Below are 26,699 nucleotides of genomic sequence, written 5' to 3'. Positions count from 1 at the left end.
AAAATTAATCATAAACGTTTTGTGTTAATATTATACATTTAAATAATTATTTTTCATCATCAAGGTGATTATTGTTTATTAATTATTCATCGAAAATTCAAACACCTCCCCCTCCTTGTAATCGTTAACACTCGATTCGGTGAAAACGATTGTAAATGCCACCTTTATGTATTACATTGCTCATATAATTTTTTCCCATAATTGTTTTGAATTTAATATGTGAGAAAGCTGTGACCCTAAATAGCTTTCACTTGACCCGCCGCTAGATTCTCAACACATTCAGGTACAACAATTAACTCTAATATTAGCTGGTTTGTTTTATTTCAGCACCAACAGTTCACATTTTTACTATAAGCCATGAAGAAAAACAATGCACAGCAGCCAGCTCTGCATAAAGTTATAATGGTGGGTAGCGGTGGTGTTGGTAAATCCGCTCTTACCCTTCAATTTATGTATGATGAGGTATGTACAAATTAAAGTATTATTAAAAAATTAATTTCAAAGTACCATAACCTCAGCTGACACGCCCAATTATAGTTTGTTGAAGATTATGAACCAACTAAAGCTGATTCGTACCGTAAAAAAGTAGTCTTGGATGGTGAAGAAGTCCAAATTGATATATTGGACACAGCCGGCCAAGAAGATTATGCTGCCATTCGTGATAATTATTTTCGCAGTGGTGAGGGATTTTTGTGCGTGTTTTCCATTACAGAAGATGATAGTTTTCAATCAACAATGGAATTTAGGTATGTTATATACTAGATTGTACATGAGCAAATTCAATACCTATCATCAACACAAAGTCATAATTAGGTTTATAATATATTATTCATTAACTAGCCTATTTCGGATTAATCAATAATTTATTTTTTTCACTTACCAATGTGAGTTATACAATTTGATATGTTTGTCAATTCTAAGAGAGGCATATTTATGTAGTATTATCAGGATTAATTAAATAAATAAATATATTCAAAAATTAGGTATTAAATTACAATACTTGCTTTTAAAATAACCTTGTTTTCTAAAAAAGTAGATAGATATATCAAATTTTGAAAATTATTGAAAATATAATTTAAAAAATTCTATTTTAAGTAATAATTCTGTATAAGGAATAAATAATTTAATACATTTTTTCTAACATCTAAGAGAATGCTAATTCTGTATATGCTGTTAACTTTCATATAAGAGTAAATTGACTAATTATCAATTCTAAAGGTAAGAATATCAGTTCTTTTCAATATTTTAATTTTTAAATAAATTATAAGCATTTTTTTTTAAATTTAAACGTTGTATAATTTTAACAAGAGATAACAGATAATGTTCTTACAATTGATAATAGGTCAATTTGTTTTGATATTCAAGTTAACAAACAAAATAGGTTTTCCTGAAAGCAAATTTGCTATTTTGCATGTTTGTAAGACGAAGACAATACCTACAGATGATGCATCTTTTTAACTATTCAATATCAACTAAGTTATTAGTTGATACTGTTTTTAATAAAAAATTATTTAATTATTTAAAACATATAAAAAAAATTATTGAATAAGAGTAATAAATTATTTTAAACATAGATACAACTAATAGGGATCCATAAAAAGAAAATAATTGGACCTTTTTAAATTTATTCAATATATAGGATCAATTTAACTGATTTAGTTATAATTCTACATTTAATTTTATTATATACCTACTTTGTTGAGAATAATTATGCGAATTACATCTTGTCTTTTTGTTAGAAATAATTGTCTAAAGCCATAAGTTTATTTTAATATAAGACAGTAAAAATTTCTAAATTATTTTTTAGAGAACAAATTCTACGAGTAAAAAATGATGAAAATATACCCTTTTTATTAGTGGGTAATAAAGGAGATTTGACAGATAAGCGAAAAGTGTCTTTGAATGAAGCTCAATCTAGGGCGCAAGAATGGGGAGTGCCATATGTCGAGACATCAGCTAAGACAAGAGATAATGTTGATAAGGTAAGTGAGATAACAAATAAAAATTTAATTTAATATTTTATTTGGGGATTAACATTATTTGCAGGTATTTTTTGACTTGATGCGTGAGATCCGAGCTCGCAAGAAAGAAGATGTGAAAGGAGCAAATGGCAAGGGTAAAGACAAAGGTAGACGAAAGAAGTTGAAATGTAATATAGTGTAAAAACTTTGAACTTTCAACATCTCTGGAAATCTAATTCATTATTATTTATTATAATTTTTAATAATATGCAATCAATTATTTTGATTTTGATTAAAATGTCTTTCTCCTAAATATATATCAAGGATTTTAATTTTATATAATTTTATAGTAAGATGTGTATTATCTTTTTATTTCTCAAACATAGGATTCTTCTTTCCTAATCTTTAATATATACATATTATATTATATTATATTCAATGTGTTCTAAATGTTTAGAAATATTTATTACGGGTTAATTATTAAAAAAATTTCCAAACTTCTCGAACACATTGTATATATATGTATGTATTACATATATATTATTGCTTAATACTTAATATAACATTTAAAATCCAATCACATATTTATTTTATGTATTATTTTTATACAATTTTATTATATCATTTTAAAGAACAGTTGTTTTTTTTTTTTTTTTACCTATATCTAGCAGAGCATAAGAGCAAAATTTATATTATTGTAAAATACCTAAAAAATAATAATATATCTTAACACTGCCAAATACATTTAAAATATTGAAAAATACAACAGAAAAAATATTAACACTTACATTTTAATGAGATCAATATTCACACATGTGTCCACATCCAGTAGGACAGTACTTATTTTCCATAAACCATTGTTTCATGTGTCCAATGTGGCCACCGTGCGCACATCCCCTACACCATGCATACATCCCACGTACAATTCTTTGACATAATGCACACCTAGCACATTCTGAGTGTTGACAATTGTAGCAACGTCGATTGTTTCGTGTTAAACCTTTATAACACCATCCACAGGTTAAATAAACTGAAGTGGAAGTTCGATGCAGTTGTAGTATGCTGCGAATACGTGAGAGTTGTATTACCTAATTTTAATCAAAAATAAAACCTAAATTACTTTTATTTCCATGTAGAAATTAATAAATTAAATTTTTAATTAATTACCGTTGTAGCACATGACCACAATTTGAATTTTTTAAGTAATTCAAGATAATTTAACCACCAAGATTCTATTTCACCCTGTAAAAGACGCCAAGAATGTCTAGGATTGGTTAGTTCACTTCTAATTTCATCATTTAAGACAATTAATGCACAAACCGCTGTTTGTACATCACCTTCATCAACATGATGACGAAGAGCCTTAACAACAGTTTCTGACGGATTCCACATGTCAAATTTAGCTGGAGAAGTTATTCGCAATAGTGGTGCAGAGGTTATGCGATTATCTATGAGATAATTAATGTCAAGTACCAATTTTTAATTGCTGTTAAGTAATTCTTACTTAATTTGTTTGCTAAAGGTGCTGAGTTGGGTATGTAGGGATCGTTAACAATTGGCTCATGTAAGATTTCATGTCTTAAAGTTATTGATTCTACGGGTACTTCCCAATCATTATCCTCTTCCACAGTTTTGCTATCCATCTGTAAACCTATGAAGTCAAATTGATCATGTTCAGCATCTAAAGGATCAATTTCAGCATTGCCAAAATAGAAATCTCCCAGTTGGTAAGGTCTATCTCCTCTGAAACCATCTTCATCGCTAAGAGAACCAATCTGGTTTTCTCCATCAAAGCTGCTATCAATGTTTGAACTGCTCATAATATCTTCTTTGAGAGTAATGAGAGACACACGATGATCATACAGTATTCTTAAAACATTCCACAGCAAACATACCTGGTTAAGTTAGGTTAATATAATATAATAATAATTAATATCCTTTTAGAATTATTTAATATTAATAATGATTAAAAAAAAAAAATTACAGTTGTTCTTCCAACATTAGAAGCAACACTAGCATTATGTTCACAGAGTTCTCCTATTGATTTTCCTATAAGTTTATATTGGATAGCACATGTTTGAATACATTCTGCTTCATCAGATAAACACATGACAATTTTTGGATCACGGAATACATTCATCTCACTTGATGTGTTCAATTCTTCTTCTCCACTAGTTGTAGTTGAAGTTTTTCTATAAAAATATATTGTTTATAATATAAACAAAATAAATTACTTTTAAGCTTAATCAAATTAATTACCTAGAACTATCTTTAGATTTTTGAATTTCTACTTTGTTTAAATTGACTGGGCAACAAAATACAAGATCACCATCTCTATTAATAGCCATACCTTGTTGGTTAGCACTTTCTAAGGGCAAGTCAGCTTCACTTATAAAATTTTGATGCAAAGTACTATCCTAATGTTACAATTTATATTAAAAATAGGTAAATATGTTTTCATAAATCTGAAATAGTAAATTACCCGATTTGTGGATAAGAGTACAAAAGGGTCTCCTTTCCAAGCAATACAAGTTGCTACATCTGTATGTTTAGCAAATGACGCATAAGGAATATAAGGCCTGCGTACATCCCAAACATTAATGGCAGAGTCCAGAACCAAAGCACTAGACGCCAAATGATATCTACGATATGGTCGCCACTTAACTCGTCCAACTGGGGCAATAGTATTAATTGTGTACTCAACTACAGGTTTATTTGTAACATTCCAAACCTAAAACAACATATAATTTTATTTTATTCATCGTGAGTAAATATAAGTAAAGTCAAATAAGTTACTTTGATAGTTTTGTCACGACTGGCAGTTGCTAAAAATTGAAGCTCAGAATGCCAATCGCAAGAAAATACTGGTCCATTATGAGCAGAAAACTTGTTTAGACATTTTTCAGCTTTTCTGGTATCCCATATTTGAATACTACCATTTTCAGAAGCCGCAGCAAATACATAATTGTTGTGAGGACTAAACTGAACATCTCTAATGCTTTCTGAATCGCTATAAAACAATATTTTATTTAACACCATAACAGTTCAACTAAAAATAACTCAATTATTAAATTACCTAGAATAAGTTTTAGGAGCTTCTTTTAGTCTCAAATCAAAACATTTTATTGTACCATCTTGAGAACCTGACATCAACAAATTAGGTTCAACACAATGAAATGTAACTTTGTTAACAGTTCTTCGGTGGTCGTAAAAAATATGATCTTGTTTGTTCCTGGATGATCTGTTTAAGTTCCAGGTGACTACTGCACCACCTGTTGTAGCAGTTGCCAAAACATTGTCTACAACAAAAAATTATTAGTGAAAATCTAAATAAATAAAATAAAATAATTATTGTATTAATAATGTGTTGTAAATGAAAAACGTAATATTAAAATTAGGGCTTAAAAGTTGTAGGATTTGCATGTTTTTCTGTATTATTTCTATATATAACAGACTAAATAACAATTAATTCATTTCATGCATAGGTAAATGAATTAAAACATGATTTTCTATTATAATTTGTTTTTAAAAAGCATATTAGTATATTATTATATATACTTTTTTTTTGAATGAAAATTTAAATTTTTCTTAAAATAAAATAATAAAGGTAGAGTTAACCGAATGTATAAAAAAAAGGTTTTTAAATTTTTCATGATCCAACATATAACAATAATATATAAAACAATTTGTTTGCTTTTATAGTTCTTATAAATATTTTAGCTTATAATATTAATGCCAGAAGTAAATAAAAATTCTTCTTACCGTCTGCTGGGTTCCAAGCTACGTCCATGCTAGACGAACTCTGTACGCTTGATGTTTTGCCACAGCGCAAGTTGACACATTCTTTGAAGCCTCCCTGTTCGATGAGAAATACCTTAAAAACTTTAAAAAATAAACAATGGTTAATGCATTGGATACAGCGACGAGAATAGACAATCAACCCAAAAGACTTACCATTTCTGCCGGCAACCACCACATGCGTGTGTTCTTTGTTGAGCGCCAAAGAATATGCAGGGCCGTCGTGCAAGATGTGTCCTTTGCCATTGGAGGCTGGAGTGGCGACGATGGAGACGGCAGCGGTGTCGGCAGCGACGGGAGCTACTGCGGTCATCGTACGTCGTCGTCAGGCTCTGGAAAACGCATTTGTTAGACCACGAGGGATCTATGTGCTATGCTGGATAAATTAAATGAATAATAATTAGATTTAAAAATAATGTGAAAACGACAATTAAATTGTACAGAGTTTGAAAAACAGTGAAAAACGCAAAAGGACTTGTTTGCCGTTCAGAAACCGGGAAACGTTATCGCAATACCGCCTGTAGGAATGACCCAATGACTCTGTTATCTATCTCAGTGGGTACTATGGAGATTTTAGTCGGCACGCATGCGCACTTCATCGTTCTCATACTACGACGTCTTATCAATTGGTCCAGGCACTCTGGACGGCGCAACTGATAACGGAGGAAAATACGCACGCGCATATTATATATATGTTTATATTTTGTTTTATTCGATTTTTGTTTTACGCCTATCTACCGTACCCACAATATTATTACTATTATTATTTATTATTATTATTATTACTATTATATCGCCAAATCCCAGACGACGACACGACGTGAGATCTGTACATTGTGCAGTGCGCGACTACATAACAGTCAAAACTCAAACTGTTTATTTCGACGAAATGCGGTCGGACGTCTTCTGAATTCCAAAGGCGCCGTATTGGCCGAAATTTTCGAGTTTCCACTAGCTGTTCCAGGACTTGCGATCCATCCGCTGTTTGATCGCCGTTGACCCTACCCAGGCCATGGCAATGACGTTCGCCAGTTCGATCACATAAATCAGATCCGGCTGTCGGTAAGAATAGGTACATTTAATAAATAAATAATAATGGCGAGTACCTGGCTGCTCTAGTGAGTGTACACTCTATTTTGATAAACAAGTGGTTCTATTTCTGACAAAAATAAGACAATCATTCTGAATAATGAAATATCTCAAGTCTGAAATGATTCGTTTTCTTTGTCGAAAGTCTGATAACAGTATAACCTTTTGACAATATGAAAAAATATATAATTTATATACTTCATTGGATTCTTTTTTGATTTATTCGCTTAGCTATGTACACATTAAATGATAATTTATTTAAGTTTATCAAATCAATTATTTTGCCATTAATTCAATTTTATACTTTAAGCATACCAAAGATTTTATATTTTATTTGTCTTTTTTATTTATCTCAATTATTGTTTTAAAGGTTATATTAAATTTGTAGTTATTTTTTTATTTAGAAATAATTTGTTCCCCTATTTTGTTTTTAATACATTTAAGAAAGATAAATAACTAATACCAAACAATTTTATAAGATATCAGTACTCCAACTACTTAAGTTCTTAGGTATCTACTTGAATACTAACAAAATAATAAGTGATGTAATTTACTTTCATATTTCTGCTGCTAAATTAATATATTATCTTTAATATACCAAAAATATTTTAATAATAGGTAGTATGGACTAGGGTTAATAAATTATACAAATGACAGGTTTCATCTTTCATTTTATGCTTTAAATAAAAGTATAAAAAACAACATTTTTTTTTATCAAATAATTGTATGTAAAAATTAAATTTATATATTTTATTAATATAGAAGTTTTTTACAATTTTAAAAACTTACAAGACATGAGATAAAAGTAAAATCACTATATTTACATTTGTAGATAATAAGAAAAAATTTAATACCCAACATTTATTTCATATAAAGTAAATATTATGTGGGTTTGAAACTAAAAAATATTTGATACCAAATTAATAATCCTTAGTAATAAACCATCTAAGGTTTCTTGGAATATTTGATCTGAAAGAAATAATACTATTTAAATTATTTATTTAAAATTTATCTGAGTCTAATTAGCTGGAAATAAAAAATGTGATTTTGTTGTATGTATTTTATCCTTATGATTAATTTATTAAATGTTTTTTAATTTCATTATTGTTATCTTAAAGGAGATAGCTTATTTTGAAAACAATTTATATTGCTACAAATTTTATATATAGCAATATGAATATTAATTGCTTACACAATATTAACAGATTTTCTATAGAAGATGATGATAAATTAATTATTTAACCCTCCACCCACAAGCATAGTTGTCATTTTTGCTGTCAAGAGTAAAGAGTTATAGGCATTTTTATAATTTAATATACCATATAGTCTAATGATAATATCATTTTGACCTATATTTTGTAGTGATTGAAAAAGAGGTGATTTTGAATTTTACATAATTTTATAATTAGGTATTTATTATATTACCTAACTATATAGTAAACTAGTGACATTTGACACTTACAGTATATTACCGAAAATAGACAGTTGATTAACAATTAAGCGAAAACAATTGTATCAAATATTAAAGAAAACATTTTGTAGTGGGCTTGTTTATTAATTTTTATCTAAATCAAAAACATTTTTTCATTATATATACATATATGCTTATGTTATTATTTAGTAAGTTATTTACTACAAGATAAGAGGTTTTTTATAAAATTCTATATTTCAATGCAATTTTAACAAATTTAGTATACACCTACGTACTACCACATACGTCTTAAATTCTGAGAGGAGCGATGAATGTATTGATTTTACAATGATGTGTTTTTAAATATACATTTACTGGGATCAATAAAACTGAAATAGTGGTTGACAATAATTCTTCAGTTTTCTTGTTTATGCGATCAACAGTTATTGTATAGTCCAGGTTATCAGTTAATACTATTTTTAAATAATTTTATGTGAATTTGTAAGAATTTTTCTTGCTATGATATTTAGGTGATCAGAGAATGAAGTATGGTTAACGTGCGTTAGTGTACTTTTAGCATTGTTTAGTGGACACTAAGGTTGTGATGGATTCATTTTATTGAAATATGTCGTTTAAAAATGTATCAAGTGTTAAAGTTTGTCTAAATTGTGTCAAACATTCAATGACAGTACATAATCATGGAGTGTCAAAAATGTCCATTTTATATATATATTATTACAGTTAAATTCTAACGTCACCCTCGTTCATCCTTCAAAACAGTAAAAAATGACATCGCATATAATTATTAATAAATTATAATAATTGATTTTTGTTTCACCTTGTGCGTCCTGTTAATGATTATTACTACTTGTATAAATATTTTTTATATTATTACTATGGTTAAATTATTATTGTTGCAGACAAGCTGTCGTCGAGGTTCGCGTACACTACCCAACAAGAGTTGACCCGTCATCGACGCGCCATAACCCAGGCCCCCAACCATCCATTACCTACGTACAAGCTGGTGGTGGTCGGTGACGGTGGTGTGGGTAAAAGCGCGATTACCATTCAATTTTTCCAGAAAATGTTTGTAGCTGATTACGATCCTACCATCGAGGACAGCTATATTCAACACACATGCGTCGACGATGAGTTTTGCGTGCTTGATGGTAAATAATTATGAATATAAAATATAATTTAATAATAGTTATCATACTACGTTGTGATGTTATGTACCGTAAATCGTAATTAACCACAAAACCGGATATATTTATTTATATTTATAGTATTTTTATAGCTGTAAGAAGTTCTGTAGTAGATTATTATTAGGTATTACTATATTGGCTATTTAACTTATTTATTAAGAAGATAGGTACCTACATGGTGCATAAGCATATGCGTAGCAGACCTTCCAATTCGAGGGGAGGAGCTCAAGTCTTACTTAAAATAATTTCTTGCTGGATGACGTTATTTTCTTTTTTGTTCATTTTTACGAAGTATTTTTATTTTAAAATAATTTTGAATGAAGTGATTTAGTTAAACGAATTATAGATATATTTAAACACCTAGGTACCTAATGTATATATTATTATAAATTACTTAGTATATTGTAATTGCTATATTATTATATAATACACTATGTTTTTACCTCTTGTTTTTCGTTGTTTTCCAACGCAACAGTTTACAAGTAAGCGCTATTTTCCAGGGGTTGATATTAATTATCATGTATAGAAAATAGATATTTAAGACATTATTAATATAATAATATAATATACATTATAGTTTTGTACTATTAGTATTTCAGTGATAATAGCTGATTATTTTTGTTTTAACTCGATTTCCGGTTAGCATCATCAAATTCGTTGTTTTTAATTTACTGAATAAAATAAACTGTAGTATTTCTGAACTATAAAGTTAATAATTTATGTTATGTTGTATGTATATTTTTAATAGTGTATTATAAAATCTATGTATAAATTAATATCTGCGTGAATCATTCACAATAGCCAAGGATGCCTTCTTATGATATATTATTTTTAATATATTATTTCTGTTATTAGTTATTTACAATACATAACATACTTAGATGACAATTAGTCGTTAGGTTATAAGTTATAACCTTGTAAAAAGGTATCATATTGACTATAGAAGCCTGTCAATTGTTGTAAAATGTAAAAAAAGTAAAAATAACGCATTGTTCTAATTAATAATTTTAAGGGTTGTGGTGAAATATATATACCTAGGTTTAGTGCATTGTGGCTAGGTTTATAATACATATTATAATCATAAATATAATCCATTTCTAAAATATACTTACTAGTCTATTACAATTTATATATATACATATATATTTATATTTATCATAAGTATACTGTATAAGTAAAATGGAAACATAAGGTTGCACTCATATAGCGTTATTATTAATATGTAATAACATATACAATATACATTGTATATATTTTATCAATACTTTAAGTTTAGTTATACGCGTGGGGAGATAGCAACCAATTAAAACGGCGCCCTTTACCTCATATACGCTTCCATTGTAATTTCTTTACACGATACGATGTCATACTAAGGGAATATAGCTAAATTACGACAATAACCTGGTATATTTCAGCCACGGTAAGTATAATCCAATTTAGAATGGTGCAATAACGCTGTGCATTTATATATAGTGTGTAAAACACATTTGTAAACTATATAGTTATTGTATACATATGTACTGTATTACGTAATGTTAATCGACTTCGAAAACTGCAGTGTTGGGACGCATACCTTCTTGAATATATTGTGCAAATCGTGTTAGTATAATATTTTGTGAATATAGTGATTAGGTGTTTCTCGTTGTACACGCGCAAATTGTTTTAAAAGTTAAAAAATATAAGACAGGCACAGAATAACTTTCTCGCGGAGTCGGGAGTGGAAAAGTCTTAAGGGTTTTCGTTTGTTTCGCATATTTTGTTTGCAACTTTTCGTATAACAGGGAAAATTATCAGTTATAAACAACTATCGTAATATAAACTGTTATTGGAGTGTATCTATACTGATTGAGAAAATTGTTGATTGTGAAACGGTTCGATACAGCGTTTTTATTTCGTTTGAAACACCGACGGATTCGCCGCAGTTTGAATACTTATAAATATAAGCATTACAAAATCTACAGAAATATAATTTGTTACACCGTAAAACGTAGTCGATATAAACTAAAATATATTATACGTTGTCACAACAATTTTTGAAGCTTACGTCTGTGCGCACCGTGTGCGATGTACATAATATATGGAAAATAACACATTATGACATATATATATATAGGATACTCGTGATTTGTCGTTGTGTCAATATCATAAGTATAATATTATTTTTGATTTAGAATTAATATCAATAATTATTACTCACCCCTATAGCTACAGCCGCATCAGCTGCTCTTCAGGCGTCCGACAAAAACTATTGCGATACTTACGGTTATAATAACGTGCGACCGGGAAATGTGAATGAAACCAAATTTAAAAACGAAAATAAATGCAAGGCAGATCCTCCGATAGCGTGAAATTTTTTTCTGCTCGCTTCCAAAACAAAACAGAACTACGCGCATGCACACACTTTTATATTGTTTAAATCCCATTACACCCAGTACACCCATATGCATAATATTATTGTTATTATATTACCCCTTCTATAATGTATAAGTATGTATGTATATACGTATGTGTTGTCGCACTGCGTTTATTGTATCCGCGTTTCCGCGCGCCTATGGCACGCACGTCACCAAAACTTATTAGTAATTATAGGTAGGTACATCGTATAATACATATTATGATGTATAATATAATGTACGAACACATGAGTTATGACCGACTTAAACAAGTCGTCGCCGCAGTATAGGGCCTCCTGTGTGGTGTTAAAAAACACGCGGTGTGTGCGCTAACTGTATAATATATAAGTAGTTGCTATAATATACGAGTATGTTACTTAAATAAATGGAATAATTTTCCTGTACGGCTATACCTGTTATTATTATTATTATTATTTATTAATTTTAATCACATGTGTCGTGCGGAGGACGCGTTAACGACTATACATAGGTATAAGTACTTCGGTACTTTATCATAAATGCCTAATATTGACAATATTGTATTAATCATATTATTCTTTATGCTCAGCCAACTTTCAGTGTATTATTATCGAAAATGCATAGACTCTACGACTATTTGTTTTTACTAATAGCGTCCAAAGTTCGTCAAAATCGCGAAATTTCGCAAGTAATAGTAAAATCATGTACGATTTTACTTTTCAATACCTAAAACTTAAAAATTTAAAACACAAGCTTGCTCAATAATAAGTTTTTGTCACTGTATCAGCTTATAAAATAAACAAAAATAACGATATTTTAATTGTTTTTAATTCAAAAAACATTAATCGTACAGACAAGACAATTATTTACCATTAAGTATATTTTTATTTCCTTTTGCACAATGAAATTTTCAAAGCATTTTGACCGATTTTAAGTTATTTATTCTTCGAATTTATTTGCAGTATGACGATGTTAATTTTTAAGTTTTATTTAATTTTTATTTATTCAACATATCCTTTACAGTGACTATTTCTTTAATAACTACGGTACTTTCGAAATAAATTATATAAAATACAGTACAGTTTTCTAATTTTTTAGTAATTATTTTGCCCAATTTAAAAGATTATATTTAAATTAATATAAATCTAGGAGATTTTTATTTAAAATTTGAAACAATACTGCTTTGAAATTTGTTTATAATGTTAACGCCAGTCCATTGAGAATCTCCGCCGTCACTATTGATTATAATAATTTATCATATGAACCTTTAAATTTAAGTATATTTTACAACCACCAGACACGTATGTACTATATAATTTAGTCGTGTAATTGTTCCCCGTGCAAAAATAGGATCTTTTTGTAAGCATATATGTCAGCTTAAGAATAATAAAAATTGAAAATTCATAATTTAAAAAAGTTCATAAAATTTGGTTAATTACCATCATCGATTGGTTAATTGCTCTACATACAATCTTATGTATCACTGAATGCTTATTAAGCACTAGAAAAAGCATTATTTGTTTTTTTGAATTTCAGAGAGATATAACATAAAATTAAAATTTTGAAATACTTTTTAAAAACCTTGATATGTAGAGTGCCACATTATCACTTCAATAAAATAATATAACTTATAAAAAAAATTATATTTTTTCTCTAAAAATATGTTATATATTATAATGTGAGGTCTAATAGAAATACTTACTCAATTAAAAATAAAATCACAACAATTTTAGAACAACTTAATGGATCCACAATACTCCGTTTACGATTGCTTCTCGTCTTTCTCGATTACTCATTATTATAATGTGTTTGGTTATGTTCATGTTTTTTTTTTTTTATCCATAGTGTTGGACACAGCTGGTCAAGAGGAGTTCAGTGCAATGCGAGAGCAGTACATGAGAAAAGGAGACGGTTTCATGATTGTCTATTCGGTCACCGACCCGAACAGTTTCAAAAACGTTCCTAATTTTTTCACTCAGATACTTAGGGTCAAAGATAGGTGAGTGTATACCAGTAGAAACAAACGATCATTGATGAGTTGTAAAAATTAAAAATATTTTCCCTTTGTTAGAGATGAATATCCAATACTGCTGGTGGCCAACAAGGTGGACCTAGTGCACTTGCGTAAAATCAGTGAGAGCGAAGGTCGTGCAATGGCCAACCGATTGAATTTACCATACATGGAGACCAGCGCCAAAGATCCGCCACAAAACATCGATGGCGCATTCCACGAGGTTTACATGATTATGTTATTTTAATTATTAATTGTTATTATTTGTGTTACATAATATTATTTTCACAATGGGTCAGTTAAATTTTTTATGGTACAAGAGGTGTTGTAATTTATAATTATGATATATATTTTAGTTGAACTCAAAATTTTACATCTCTTATATACGACACTGTTGTCCAAAATGTACAAGAAATAATATAATTGCCTGTATTATAAAGGAATTTACATTATTTTCTAGTTATTGTCTAATATTTGTTAAGAAGTAGAATAAAAAAGAGGCAAATATTTTATCACTGATTAAATAAATAATTATTTAAATCTATTTTTACAAATAACCATAGAATGATTGTAAACAAATCATATAAAATGCAACTTACAAAGTTAAATATATTTATTTTAAATAATAAGACAGTGAAATAGTAAAATATTATTATTTGTTAATATAGATTTATCAAATAAGATATGAATAAAATAACAATTTTTTAATGAGAACCATAGATTTGTAGATTTGATGTTAGTGGCAAAATATCTGATATTATAAATATTATTATAACTTTTAAGTGCAAATAAAAATATTTTTTAATTTTCTATTTTACTGCCATATGGCTTTTCGTGCATCACCATGTAATCTTTCGTGTTCCACTTCTGGTATGCGTACCATAGTTTGAGAATTGCTGGTTTAAACAGTTAATGTTTGATACTATACAAATTACAATTAGTTTATTCTTAAACATAATTTTGTAAATGTTAATCTTTTACAAATTGTTACCAAACCATAAACATGTTTAAAATATTTCCTTTTGTATAAAATTGACTAAACACTAATTAGTTAGATTTTTCAACTCAAAATACTAACTGTTTTTTTTCTCTTACAGGTAGTGCGCATCATACGAAATCATCCTAAAGAATTGTCAGAAGATCGTCGCCGTAGACGTCCTAAATGCTTAATCATGTAAACCATAATGTCTTGCCAACATGATATTGTGAAAGTGCCTGAAGAAATGAAAACAAATGTCAAATTTAGCATAAGTCAAAATAAAAAGTAATCCTAATTTATAATTATGTTAATAATTTAAGTCAATAATATAAGATTATAATATTATTTGTGTATAAAATTTTACACAAATAAGATTGTAACACCAAGTAAAGTCTGAACACTATTTTGAAACAATTTTGCAGATTTTCGTAATATACATAAAAATGCTTATGTATTAAATTAAATTTTTTGGTATAGGTTTAAGTAATGTCAGATACATTTATACAGAGAGTATAAATAATTAAACATGCAATTTTATAATGGTCGATAGACTGAAAGTAAAATAAACATTTTTCAGATGCTTTACATTTATTTTATACAACCTACATGTTGTTACAAATGTAATGTACAATATTTAACAATAAAATTATAAGTTCAAATAAAATGAAATTGTTGAGTAAATTATTTTCCTATACTATCGACATTGATCATGTCCTCTGCAATGTTGTTAGGTGATGTTTCCATGTCATACATGCTGTTTGATTCACTTTTTCCTGAAAAAGTATCATTAAACATGTCTGTTGATAAACCGTGTTGATTGAAATTGGTTCCTGTTTTAGTTTCAGCCATTGTTTTGCTACTTTCAGTTGTTGACAGTACACTGTTAGAATGAGATTCGTTTGATTGAAGTGACTGGTAAACAAATTATTATTTTATTTATTCACAATTTTTACAATAAATATTCATAAAATAAAAAGGGTTTGAATTAATCAATTTGATGAAATGTATAAAGAAAAGTTAAATTCAAAATATATATCGTACTACAGATACAACAGTATTTTGAAAGAATTGAAGAAAAATATGAAAATTGAGGGTACGTCAAAATGTTAATGACATCAAATTCAAATATGTTCCCATATTTCTGAATAACATGTTTTATTACTAATGAAAAGAATGATATACCACTGGTGCCAACTTTGAAACTTTTGGAGTAGAAGGTTTTCGTTTTTTGGCTGGAGTTGGAGTAGTCCTTTGGGGACTAATAGATTGTTTACTGATTCCACTTGAAGAGTTGTTTGCTGGTGCTTCTTTTCGTCTACAATACATGTGAACATTAATGACGTTGTTTTTCATTTTATAACATATTTATCCACTGAAAATGTATTAAACTTCAACTAAACAACTTAATATAAAGAATTACTAATGTATACCGTACCAAAATAAAATAATGTAATAAATCAATGTTACTAAAATTAAAATTTTTTAAAACTTAAATAAGAGTGAAAATTATAGTTATAATTATAAGTTATAATTATAAATTAATAAATCACTAAATATTGATTTAACAATAATAGATTTTCGTGTAACTCATATTACTTGGAAACTAAAATTATAAGAAATTAATAGGTTAAATTTTAGTCTGGTCATAACTATAACAACGACTAATGACTTAAGGTCACAAATTAAGATATATATTATATATTATAGTTTGTGCTTTAAACATCAAACATTATTTTATAGTCTTTTGTACAGAGATATGGATTAGTTACTTTTTAGGTTCTGGTTTGATAGAATCGCCTTCATCTGATGACTCAGTTAATTCATCATCACTACTGCTGAGTTCTACCATTTCATACTGTATCAGTCTATCTAGTAGAACATTTTTATCTCGTGACGCTTTTAGAAGTTTCCGTTGGGTTGTTTTCAGGGTCTGTTGAAAGATTTCGTTTTCCTTGAAAACAACAAAAACCAAACAAATAAATTTGTTAACGATAATATCAAGTTACATTAAGGTACTTACATATACCAGAAGTCTCAATTTTCTTTTCATTTCTTTATATTGTTCCTTGTGATTGGACTCGGCCAAACTATTTTCATCAAACGTTTCTTCGTTGGCAACCATTTTTGGGCTCTCTGAACACTACATAACAACAAAAATAATGTTAATACAACGGTTAATATTAAAAATGTTAAATAAAAAAAAATGTATACAATTTTACCATTTTTAAAACAATAATAATAAACAAATTATTATCTGTATGTATATAGTGCTATCAACAGATAATAATAAGCAACATGAAATACAATAGTCAATAGTTTAAGGTCTATGATAGAATCACAGAATGTGATGAAACCATAGTCCGTGAACAATGCAGTATCACGTTATCAATTATAATATAAAAACCGCGGCAAATTTGAACCAGCCAATCAGAGATTAACGGTTGAGTAGCTATAATATAATATGTTTAAAAATAAATATATTAAATATTTTAATATAATAAACTTTTGACATAATTAATATTATCAGAATACCCATAATTGTGTACTTATTGTTATTGCTTATAATTTTTAATTTTTCATCACTCTATTAACTAACAAATTGGTAAGTATCACTAGTTTATACGAGATCAGTGTTTTATGTTATAATAAATATTCTTTTATTTGGGCTTTAATGCAGCAACGGGTCTTCTATTTTCTTTCTATGAGTGACTATCACTGTAAGCCATCAAGAGTCAGTACTATTTTTCATGGTGGTGAAGATACATTTAAAATAGAAAATATTTTAACCATATAGGTATCTCATGGCTCACATGTTTCATTAAATCGAGTCACATATAAAGATAAAACTAACACTAAGTCCATGGCTATATAAATATATAGATAAGGATAATTCCTTAAAATACTTTCTTTTTTTTTACTATTAATCTATATTCTAAATAATTTATCACTTTATAAAGTTAAAAATTAATGGCATCAGCCATCAATCTAAAGCCCTTAAAATAAACTCAGCCATGAAGTGAGGTATCTAACACTGGTGATAAATGAAGAAAAAGTATTAGGGTTTAGTATTCAAAATCAGTTGGACAATTAAAATTCTTTTTAGCATAAATATAGTTAATCATGACACAATTTTAAATTGATCAAGAAAATAGAAAATTAAAATTATGGTTACTTATGCAAACTAAAAATAAAATAAATAATTTAAGATAAGTTTTATAAAAATAATCCAGTCTAAATGATCATTATAAAAAGCCAATTAAATATCTAAATAAGTTTTACATTTTTGGCTGATACGTAAATAAGTGGTTTCATAACGTGCTAAGTGGAAAGGTCTCATCATATAACATAACAGCTTCATCTAGAATATTTAGTTAATATTGTTCAATAATTTTTTTCAAATTTGATTTACTGAAAATCTCTCCATTAGAATTAAAGAAATAGCTATCAATATTGATATAAATGAACTGTGAAGTCATAATATTCTAATATATTAAAGCCAATAGAACAATTCTGAATGTGAATTTATAATATAAATTCATTGATTGAGATAATCATTAAAACCCAAAATAATTTAATTCCAATCTTTATGTTTGCTGAAACTTAAAACAACTAATGCAGAAAAATTTTAAATATTAAAATAAATATTACTTAATTATTTTTATAAAAATTAGCATTTAAATAATAAATATTATTAAAAATATGATAGTAAGCGTTCTTCTTTATACGAAAAAAGATATGTATTATTCAATAATTTCTAAAAATAATTGGACCACAAATTCAAATTTAATGAAAAAATTCACAAGACTTGTATGTTAATGAGTTTAATCATATACCACATTAGATATATGATTCAAAAACAAATTTTTAAGAAATGATTAATAGTTTTGATGAATACAGAATAGTCTTATTTCTTCAATAGGAAGAAGTATAATAAATACATTTGTACCTATATATTTTAATTTTAATAACAAGTATTGTTCTAATCCTTATTTTAAGAAGATATGTTTTTCAGTAATTATATACAATTTGCACTATTAAATATGAGCAATTTTATAATTTATTGGTGCTGTTGTTTATTTTAGTTTTAATTCAGTTTATTACATCTTCATTAGTTGGTAAGTCAATATTATTAAGGATTATAAATAAAAGAAGTATGATCTCATAAAAAAGTATTAATTTATTTAGGTTACCTACTTCAGATGAATGTATTTGTATTTTTAGTATCAAATACTTCTGGTAAAAACTTCCTTACTGATAATATTGTAACTTAGTACAAATATCCCGATGATTCTAAAAAATTGTGAGTTACTACTTACTAGATATCTTATAATTTATTTCTTATTTAAGGTGAACTGGTAATTTTTTGCTCAAAACAATATATTATCACTTATCAAAAACCTAGGAATTAAATAAATATATTTCAATAAATTTATAAATACCAAAGTATTATATATTTATAAGTTTTTGATTAAGTAGGTAATTTTTGTTCTTATTTATATTATAATGCTTACAACTTATCTAATTTAATAAAATGTTAAATATTTAATATCTCCCCTCATTGATTGTCAAAAAATTACAATGACTTAGAAATTAGAATTTTCAACTTTTCAGATAGATAACCGAAATTATGTTTATCATAATCTAGTAACTACATCACGGTCTTAGAAGATCTTCATTCAGGCTAAATATAATCATAATTTCTTTTTTCTTAGATTTACGAAGATTAGTTTGATAGCGATTATTCCTCCAACTATCCGAATAAATAAAAAGCATTTAACCAATAGCTATGGTTTCACTGGTTTCATTAACGAGAAAAATTCAGGCGGGAATGTTTTGAGTTTTCGGATTACTTCGACCGTCGGATCGTGTCGGCTAGTGATAAGATTGTCGTCCGATCACTAGGTTAGAAGTGGTGTAAGCTTTGCTTGTTGGTTATCAACAGATTTTTCTTTGACAGTTTATTATAATCGTTATAACTTATAAACATCAATAACCATGGTTCCTTTAGAGGATGTTTGAGCGAAGCTTCACTCGGGTTTTTATCTAAGTCGTACGAATCAATTGTCGAGTGTTTTATTACCAGCAGTCTGTTAGCTACCGTAGCGGCGCAGTAATGGTACGTATACTCGAACAGTTATGCCACTACGGCAACATGCGCCCTCTGATAACAAATTGTTTGCTTTTGAACTAATGCATTATACAAAAATTTAACCTGCCGAAGCCCAAGGTTTTACAGTTTGAAAGTGCCTCGCGTTTTCAGTGGCGCACTGGTGCGTCCTTTTGGCTCTTTCCGAAGTCCGTAATGTGCTAATGTCCGTATGCGATAATTGCGATAGTGATAACGTATTAAACTATTAATCTCACAGATATTAAAAAAATAAAATATTTTCTTTATGTGCTACCATCTACCAGGTTACCATGGGAGCGTGTTATCAGTGTTTTATTGTTGATAAGCAAGGTTTATAGATAATAGTATCTATAAATCTTGGTAGATACTAGATAAAGATTATAAAGCTAATAGAGGTGGCCATCATATTTTTATTACGAACTAATACGAAGTTATGCAAGATTTCATAAAAAATATTATGGTTTGCAAAAATGTATTGGACCAATCATGGGCCACTTAATCAGTTTTAAGGATCTATTAGCAGATTTTCTATTGATTCATTAAATGTTTGTTGGCTTTTCGTGCAACTCCTTACTCCGCATGAAATAAACACTATTATAAGTTATAACGTATTTTGAATGTTAGGTACCTTCATTAATCATTCAACTCGAATCGTAGAACGTGTTCGTTTATTTTGTTCAAATTGTGTTGTGTGATTAACTATTGGTGACTATGTGTGTTCATGAGACAAGACACTATCTACAATTGTAAAAAAAAAAAAACGAGAAAACAAGTTAGGTATATACCTATTCAATTATTTTTAGGCTTGATAATAATTGTTCGATTTACTCAAATAATATTGAGTTAACGCCTAAAAATACAAAATTAGAACCAATCTAAATTTGACATTTATAACATTATAATGTCAATATTAATATAATAATATTTAATCAATCATTAGTGATATAAATACAGAACGATACCATGCCCATGTACAGAAATCGGTCTGGATCATTTTTAAACGTGAATAGAGTACCTATATTACACTATAATTTTTTTTAATAAATTGGAATTAACTTTTATCAGCAGATAACGTACCTATATCGTGTGTTTATGTACATACATGATGAAATATAAGGTACCTACCTATAATTGGCAATGATTTTTATGATAACATAAAATAAACACGGATCTGGAATAACATCTATCTATTAACTTCTGTTCCTAGATTATATATTTACTGATCTAATTTATATATTTAATAATATTATAAAAAGAAGAACCACTATATTTTGAGTTTATTTAATATCTCTACCGTATACTTTTGATAAATCAATTAATATATAACACTATATAATTATGATTTATATTTTTTGTTTGATACAGCGACCCGAAGACTTCGCTGACCGGGTGGCTGGTTTGTGTCTGGAGAAATTCGATCAGTTGCCGGACAAAGGAAAGCCGATGTTAGGTAAACAGTGGACGCTCTTGTCCGGCGTTGTACAGGTAACAGATGATTCAAGTCTGCCGAAAGTTGTTTCACTGGCTACCGGCACCAAGTGCATTGGCGCCGGTAAACTCTGCGGTAAAGGAACCGTGGTCAATGATAGTCACGCTGAGGTAAGTCAACAAACGAAGACTTTCTTGTACAATAACATACATTTTTAATTTCATTTTCTGAAGTTTAATATTATTTGGAATATTTTAATAAATAAAATTCAAATTTCTGATGAATAGTTAATGAGTTATCGGTAATTAAAATGTTGATAAATGAAGTGAATTGTAATAAAGTAGTACTTCGTGAAATGTTGATCCACTTCTCCGCTAATCAAAACTTTAAATTATTTATGATTTATGAGTGATAACTTTAATATATAATTTGTCCAACATTTTTTTTTTTTTAATTTATATTCTGTTTTGAAATATGAAATTAAAAATGTATGTTTTGGTATGTACAAAAAAAAAAGAAAAAACCTTAAATTTAGAGATTTTAACGACAAAAAATAGTGATAAGTGATAACATAGTTTTTTTTATAACTTGCAATAACAAATAAGTTACAATTATTTAAAAGAAATATTTAAAAAAAAATTAATAGATTTTTAAATAATGAGTGGCTTATTATAAAAGGATAATCTGGTATACTTATGTATATTATACGTATAATTGAGGTTGGCTGTGCTTGGATTAAAATACGTCTGACGCAATCATGTTTGATATTTTCGAGGGTTTCAGGTTTTAGCGCGCAGAGCTCTGTTGCGGTATTTTATCCAGGAAATCGAATCTGCTCGCAAAGGTGGCCCATCAATATTTGTACGTGGAGAAGCGCTTGCAGATGATGTTTGTGGACCAGAAAATCATTTTGCTTGTTCTAGTCCTCTGACGTTACGACCAGGCGTGACTTTCCATTTCTTCTCCAGTCATACACCATGCGGTGACGCGTCGATATTTCCAAAAGACGGAGGCAAACGGTTGGCCGTGGATAATGACAGCATTGGACCGGAAGCCAAAAGACGCAAAACCAACGATAATGAAGATGATAATAACGATATACACAGGACCGGAGCCAAATGTCTGAGCGTAGAGACCAGGCAGGACCCTCGACTTCCAGGCGCGGCATATCACGCGGTCGGAGCTGTCCGAACCAAGCCGGGCCGTGGAGACCGAACGTTGTCAGTCTCGTGTAGTGACAAATTGCTTAGGTGGTACACATCAGGTATACAGGTAACTGTATCTATATTAATAAATGCATAAAATCCATTATGTTGATGGCAATCCGTTTAAATCACGTCTATACGTTAAAAGTCGACTATGATTGTTTAAATAACGCTCCGTGCAGGGCTGGTCCAATGATTTTTTTGCACATAAGTTGAACACCTGTTTACATGGTGACCTATCAGCAGTGTTAAAAAAAAGCCATAACTTAAGGCTTGAGCAGCATATTAAAACCTACCTGCCATTCTCCAGAAGATATTTTACAGTAAAACTTTTACTGTAAAAGTTCGTAATTTGGTGTACTTTAATAACATAGCGTGTATAATTTTTTAGGGAGCCTTGTTGTCACTGTTCGTCGAACCGTTGTATTTGTCATCGCTGACTATTGGTGGCGGTTGTCCATACTCTGAATCGGCTTTGCGTCGGGCCGTCATCGAACGGGCAAATCGCTTTGACGACGAAGACACTCGATCGCCGTCAATCCCACCACTACGACTCGCGCGTTCTGATTTGGAGTTCAAATACGCCAAACATCGAGTGGCCATTGACTGTAAACCATGTCCGTCCAGTGTGGTTTGGTGGGAAGACAATTACGGTAGTGGAGTGGTAGGAGGCATGAGCGTGTCAGGTGGGTGAGTAAAAACTATATTTTTTTAATCAATATGTATTGACAAGTGATAACTATTTATTTTGATCTGTAAAATTATCTTTATTCTTTCGTTAGTTTTACTGATAAATGATAATCTTTTCATATTTGTATATTTAGTACTATAGTATATTTTTGTTTATACTCTAAATAACAAAAAAAAAAAAAAAGAAATATGTTAAAAAGAATGGATCAATGAAACATTTATTTGCATTATATGCTTATATATATAAATTACACATTTGATACTTTTCGGCTCCATAGGGTGACTAAATAAGCATAGATCAATCCTTGTTCTTTTAATAAAGCAGTTATTCAAAATATGATTTTTGAAATTTTTAAATGTATTTAAATACCATATATTTTAATGTTTGAGTTTCTGTACCATTTAAGGAGTTTCCTGTAACGATATAAACTTCTGTTTTTTTAAATTAAAACATCCTTTTTCATTTTAAATTATTTAGCAAATGGTTTTTATTAAAAATGTTGTCGAATTTAATCAAAATGTAAACGAGTAGTTTTCAAGTTAGTTAATTAATTGTATTTTAAAAATATTCTTTCAATCCTGAAGACATTGAAATTCAAAATAATTTGATGAAACAAAAACAAAATTGTAGTCTTCTTAATTAATTTATTCATTGTTGTTCCAAGCATATTATCAATTATATATATATATTAAACAAAATTATTAAATTTTATATTTGCCCAATACATTTATAGAACGTTTCAATTAAAAACAAAATATTATTATCTCTACGTTAAACATATAATTTAATTTGTTTAATATAAGTACTACATGTTTTGATTTATTATATTTAAAGTTATGCAAGCCTGCAAAAATTATCTGCGTAACTAAAAAGTATTATTTAATGATGCATTTTGTATGAAATTAACATTTTAATGTTAAACTTAGATACTGTGTCCTACCTTATTAGTTAGAAAAAAATAACCTTAGTACCTGCCAATATACTTGTTTATATTATAATATTATACGAGAGATAATACATTGTTTATTATAACATATACTCAAATATGTCCAAAAATCAAAATTTGAATCGACGCTTTAGACTTAGTCAATAATATTAAATTAATTGTATGTATATGTTACGGTAAATGATGATAAATGGAAATTAACGTTATTCACCGGTTATTAACGTTATTTACCAAATATACAGGTAATTATCGTTATAAACTGGATAATCACGTTAATGACCAAATACACAGGTAATTGATGTTATAAATCAGATAAGCGCATGAATCTCAAATACTACAATTTGAAAAATTATGTAAGTACCCAGATATTTTTAAAAATAGAATAAATGCATTATTATTTTTTATTTATTTTTACAAGTTTTACTCCCATGACATTTAATATAACATAATTTTTCAGCCCCAAGGTAAGCACAATGCTTATTATTAATACAACTAGTCTTGCAATGACAACGCTGGTACCTTCGAGGGCTCGCAACCGAATTATTACTAGCTACTTCCCTCAGTGTCAACTGTCTACCATCTGCTAATTTTATCACATTGTCCATGTCTAATAGATTTTATTTGCAAACAGCTATTTTTGGCATGTGAAATAATATTTAAGAAAACTATATTCCGTATTTATAAAATAATAAAACAAATTTTAATTTTAATAGTATATTTTTTCACTAAGAATTAACTTACAGAGTTTGTATAAATCATGTTCAACTTGAGTGACAACTAATAGTATATTTTGCATAGAACCACAAGCTCTATCAACATTTGGTATAAATACACATACAGTTAAGCCTATTTCAAGCTGAGGAAACTTTTCTTTAGAAAATTTCATCATTTCCTCTCCTTGTTTTTCTAAATTTTTTTTTGAATTTTTACATACAATACAAATATTTTCTTGACAATCATCAAAAAAATATTTAAAATAATTTTCAAATATTTATATTTTAGTTTTATTTTTGTTATATTTAAAATTCGGAAATTTATCGTTAAATAATTAAAAAATATTTAAGTACCAAGTTCCGAATTTTTTTCTGCGATTTCTATGATTTAATTTCCGATTTTGTCTTCTTTGATGATTGGTTCTTTGGTTATTTTTTTAAATCTTCCGCAATAACCTCTTTTATTTTATAATCAGATCAAAATTTCCCAAATCATACGGTTATTAACGTTATTCACTAGAAAATAACGATAATTCCCACATTCGTAGGTAAATAACGTTAATAACCGGCGAATAACGTTAATTTCTGATATAACATCATTTACCGTAACATATATATATTTATATTATGCAAAATCTATAATAATATTTTTGTTATAATAATGTGTTATTGCAGTCGTCACGAAGTGTTGGTGAACGGTCGCAAACAAGGTGCAACGAAAAAGGCAGTGGACGGAAAGGCGACAGGTTCTTCGGCGTTGTGCAAAAAGTCGCTGCTCGACGTGTGCCGGAATTTGTTGGTCAATGATGGAGATACCACAGGACGAGACGTCACTTACGCACAGTTCAAGTTGCGAGCTACGTCGTATCAACATCGTTGGGCGGCTGTCAGGCGCCGGTTGGGATTTTGGACGGTGAAACCAGAAACCTTATTGGACTTTACGTGACACGTGATAATACCCCAAAAAATTTTTTTTGTTCCATTAAATTCAACTTGTGAGGCGTGAGATCAGTGAACCGAGACATTTTTATATGTATATATTGTATAATATAATGTATTGATATTTTACACAGTAAAATTATTTAGTCAGTCGATGATAAATATAAATGTATACGCATGTCGCTAATATGTATGTTATATACTACATTATATGGAAAGGACTGTACGCTGAAACTAATTTTGGGGGTGCACTTACTTTTTGAAAATCAGATGTAGAAAATTATACTTGACTATTTTTATTTTCAATAAACATAATATAAATACTACTCGTATTTATCATGAAAAAAAATTAACAATATTTGCAATACTTTTTTATAAAATGTAAGTATAATATAAAAAGTATGAAAAATAAATAAAAGTCATAGAATCAAATATCTATACTGAGAGTTGAGACTGTTTATATACTTATAAATTATAGTAATACTTGATAAGTATAAAAAAAAAAAAATCAAAAACTTCGTTGAATATATTATATAAACACAAAAAACACCTCGTCGCCTACGTATCTTATCTTTGTACTTTCATATATTATAATGCCATTTAAAATTAAAACTTTCAAAGTTATTGATAAAATATAGTTTAATATTTTATGCTATGATTGTAAATTGATTTTATTGAACAGATAGGAAACAAATAGAATTTTAATAGGGAATAACATTTTGAGTAAACATCATGCATGATGTGATCTGGCAGGTTTTTTGTTGTTTTTAAAGGACGTGCGAGATATGGACTGTTAATATTGGGGAAAGTTGAAAGGTCTAA

General features: G+C 28.5%; 5 protein-coding genes across 12 annotated transcripts; 3 read left to right on the top strand and 2 right to left on the bottom strand.

Moving 5' to 3' along the window:
• Window positions 1-22: 22 nt before the first annotated feature.
• On the top strand, window positions 23-2,229 carry LOC112593063 (ras-related protein Ral-a). Its single transcript, XM_025337303.1, has 5 exons — window positions 23-64; window positions 328-462; window positions 538-746; window positions 1,808-1,982; window positions 2,047-2,229. The coding sequence occupies exons 2-5, from the start codon at window positions 358-360 to the stop codon at window positions 2,161-2,163; spliced, it is 606 nt and encodes a 201-aa protein (XP_025193088.1). The 5' UTR covers window positions 23-64; window positions 328-357; the 3' UTR covers window positions 2,164-2,229.
• Window positions 699-11,674, bottom strand: LOC112593057 (GATOR complex protein WDR24). 4 transcript variants are annotated; one of them, XM_025337294.1, is made up of 12 exons: window positions 11,662-11,674; window positions 5,916-6,091; window positions 5,724-5,843; window positions 5,038-5,260; window positions 4,758-4,971; window positions 4,444-4,692; window positions 4,221-4,378; window positions 3,946-4,153; window positions 3,466-3,856; window positions 3,129-3,409; window positions 2,750-3,049; window positions 699-786 (listed from the first exon to the last, which is right to left on the bottom strand). In XM_025337294.1, exons 2-11 carry the CDS (start codon window positions 6,070-6,072, stop codon window positions 2,762-2,764), a joined length of 2,289 nt encoding a protein of 762 aa, XP_025193079.1. In that variant the 5' UTR covers window positions 6,073-6,091; window positions 11,662-11,674; the 3' UTR covers window positions 699-786; window positions 2,750-2,761. The 4 variants fall into 4 exon arrangements, with proteins under 4 accessions (XP_025193079.1, XP_025193078.1, XP_025193077.1 ...); XM_025337293.1 differs by lacking the exon at window positions 11,662-11,674 and adding an exon at window positions 6,546-6,632; XM_025337292.1 differs by lacking the exons at window positions 699-786; window positions 11,662-11,674 and adding an exon at window positions 2,644-2,667 and having other exon boundaries at window positions 5,916-6,292.
• On the top strand, window positions 6,554-15,351 carry LOC112593065 (ras-related protein M-Ras-like). 2 transcript variants are annotated; one of them, XM_025337307.1, is made up of 5 exons: window positions 6,554-6,821; window positions 9,180-9,428; window positions 13,682-13,835; window positions 13,908-14,070; window positions 14,945-15,351. In XM_025337307.1, the coding sequence occupies exons 2-5, from the start codon at window positions 9,344-9,346 to the stop codon at window positions 15,023-15,025; spliced, it is 483 nt and encodes a 160-aa protein (XP_025193092.1). In that variant the 5' UTR covers window positions 6,554-6,821; window positions 9,180-9,343; the 3' UTR covers window positions 15,026-15,351. The 2 variants fall into 2 exon arrangements, with proteins under 2 accessions (XP_025193092.1, XP_025193093.1); XM_025337308.1 differs by having other exon boundaries at window positions 6,554-6,831.
• Window positions 15,352-15,439: 88 nt separating this feature from the next.
• On the bottom strand, window positions 15,440-17,148 carry LOC112593062 (INO80 complex subunit E). Of its 2 annotated transcripts, XM_025337301.1 has the most exons (5): window positions 17,046-17,148; window positions 16,847-16,966; window positions 16,596-16,777; window positions 16,009-16,141; window positions 15,440-15,738 (listed from the first exon to the last, which is right to left on the bottom strand). In XM_025337301.1, exons 1-5 carry the CDS (start codon window positions 17,046-17,048, stop codon window positions 15,508-15,510), a joined length of 669 nt encoding a protein of 222 aa, XP_025193086.1. In that variant the 5' UTR covers window positions 17,049-17,148; the 3' UTR covers window positions 15,440-15,507. The 2 variants fall into 2 exon arrangements, with proteins under 2 accessions (XP_025193086.1, XP_025193087.1); XM_025337302.1 differs by lacking the exon at window positions 17,046-17,148 and having other exon boundaries at window positions 16,847-17,039.
• Window positions 17,149-17,378: 230 nt separating this feature from the next.
• On the top strand, window positions 17,379-26,032 carry LOC112593060 (tRNA-specific adenosine deaminase 1). Of its 3 annotated transcripts, none has more exons than XM_025337297.1 (5): window positions 17,379-17,428; window positions 21,320-21,553; window positions 22,167-22,655; window positions 22,980-23,278; window positions 25,614-26,032. In XM_025337297.1, exons 2-5 carry the CDS (start codon window positions 21,398-21,400, stop codon window positions 25,882-25,884), a joined length of 1,215 nt encoding a protein of 404 aa, XP_025193082.1. In that variant the 5' UTR covers window positions 17,379-17,428; window positions 21,320-21,397; the 3' UTR covers window positions 25,885-26,032. The 3 variants fall into 3 exon arrangements, with proteins under 3 accessions (XP_025193082.1, XP_025193081.1, XP_025193084.1); XM_025337296.1 differs by lacking the exon at window positions 17,379-17,428 and adding an exon at window positions 19,711-19,942; XM_025337299.1 differs by lacking the exon at window positions 17,379-17,428 and adding an exon at window positions 19,711-19,942 and having other exon boundaries at window positions 22,980-23,274; window positions 25,614-25,732.
• Window positions 26,033-26,699: the final 667 nt, after the last annotated feature.

This window comes from Melanaphis sacchari, unplaced genomic scaffold (genome assembly GCF_002803265.2).
Source record: "Melanaphis sacchari strain LSU unplaced genomic scaffold, SCAv2.0 Contig1_pilon_pilon, whole genome shotgun sequence".
NCBI classification, from domain to species: Eukaryota; Metazoa; Arthropoda; class Insecta; order Hemiptera; family Aphididae; genus Melanaphis; species Melanaphis sacchari.
Note: the sequence above shows the minus strand (reverse complement) of the source record. Positions and strands in the feature narration are given on the sequence as shown.

Bases quoted from the DNA above. Each gene is read 5' to 3' on its own strand.
- LOC112593063 (XM_025337303.1), top strand. From the start codon at position 358: ATGAAGAAAAACAATGCACAGCAGCCAGCTCTGCATAAAGTTATAATG. The intron at 463-537 runs GTATGTACAAAT...GCCCAATTATAG, and splicing joins TTCAATTTATGTATGATGAG to TTTGTTGAAGATTATGAACC. The intron at 1,983-2,046 runs GTAAGTGAGATA...CATTATTTGCAG, and splicing joins CAAGAGATAATGTTGATAAG to GTATTTTTTGACTTGATGCG.
- LOC112593057 (XM_025337294.1), bottom strand. From the start codon at position 6,072: ATGACCGCAGTAGCTCCCGTCGCTGCCGACACCGCTGCCGTCTCCATC. The intron at 4,972-5,037 runs GTAATTTAATAA...ATTGTTTTATAG, and splicing joins GCTCCTAAAACTTATTCTAG to CGATTCAGAAAGCATTAGAG. The intron at 3,857-3,945 runs GTAATTTTTTTT...TAACTTAACCAG, and splicing joins CTAATGTTGGAAGAACAACT to GTATGTTTGCTGTGGAATGT.
- LOC112593065 (XM_025337307.1), top strand. From the start codon at position 9,344: ATGTTTGTAGCTGATTACGATCCTACCATCGAGGACAGCTATATTCAA. The intron at 9,429-13,681 runs GTAAATAATTAT...TTTTATCCATAG, and splicing joins TGAGTTTTGCGTGCTTGATG to TGTTGGACACAGCTGGTCAA. The intron at 13,836-13,907 runs GTGAGTGTATAC...TCCCTTTGTTAG, and splicing joins ATACTTAGGGTCAAAGATAG to AGATGAATATCCAATACTGC.
- LOC112593062 (XM_025337301.1), bottom strand. The intron at 16,142-16,595 runs GTAACTAATCCA...CATGTATTGTAG, and splicing joins ATCAAACCAGAACCTAAAAA to ACGAAAAGAAGCACCAGCAA. The intron at 15,739-16,008 runs GTATATCATTCT...TTTGTTTACCAG, and splicing joins TTTCAAAGTTGGCACCAGTG to TCACTTCAATCAAACGAATC.
- LOC112593060 (XM_025337296.1), top strand. The intron at 21,554-22,166 runs GTAAGTCAACAA...CGAGGGTTTCAG, and splicing joins TCAATGATAGTCACGCTGAG to GTTTTAGCGCGCAGAGCTCT. The intron at 23,279-25,613 runs GTGAGTAAAAAC...GTGTTATTGCAG, and splicing joins GGCATGAGCGTGTCAGGTGG to TCGTCACGAAGTGTTGGTGA.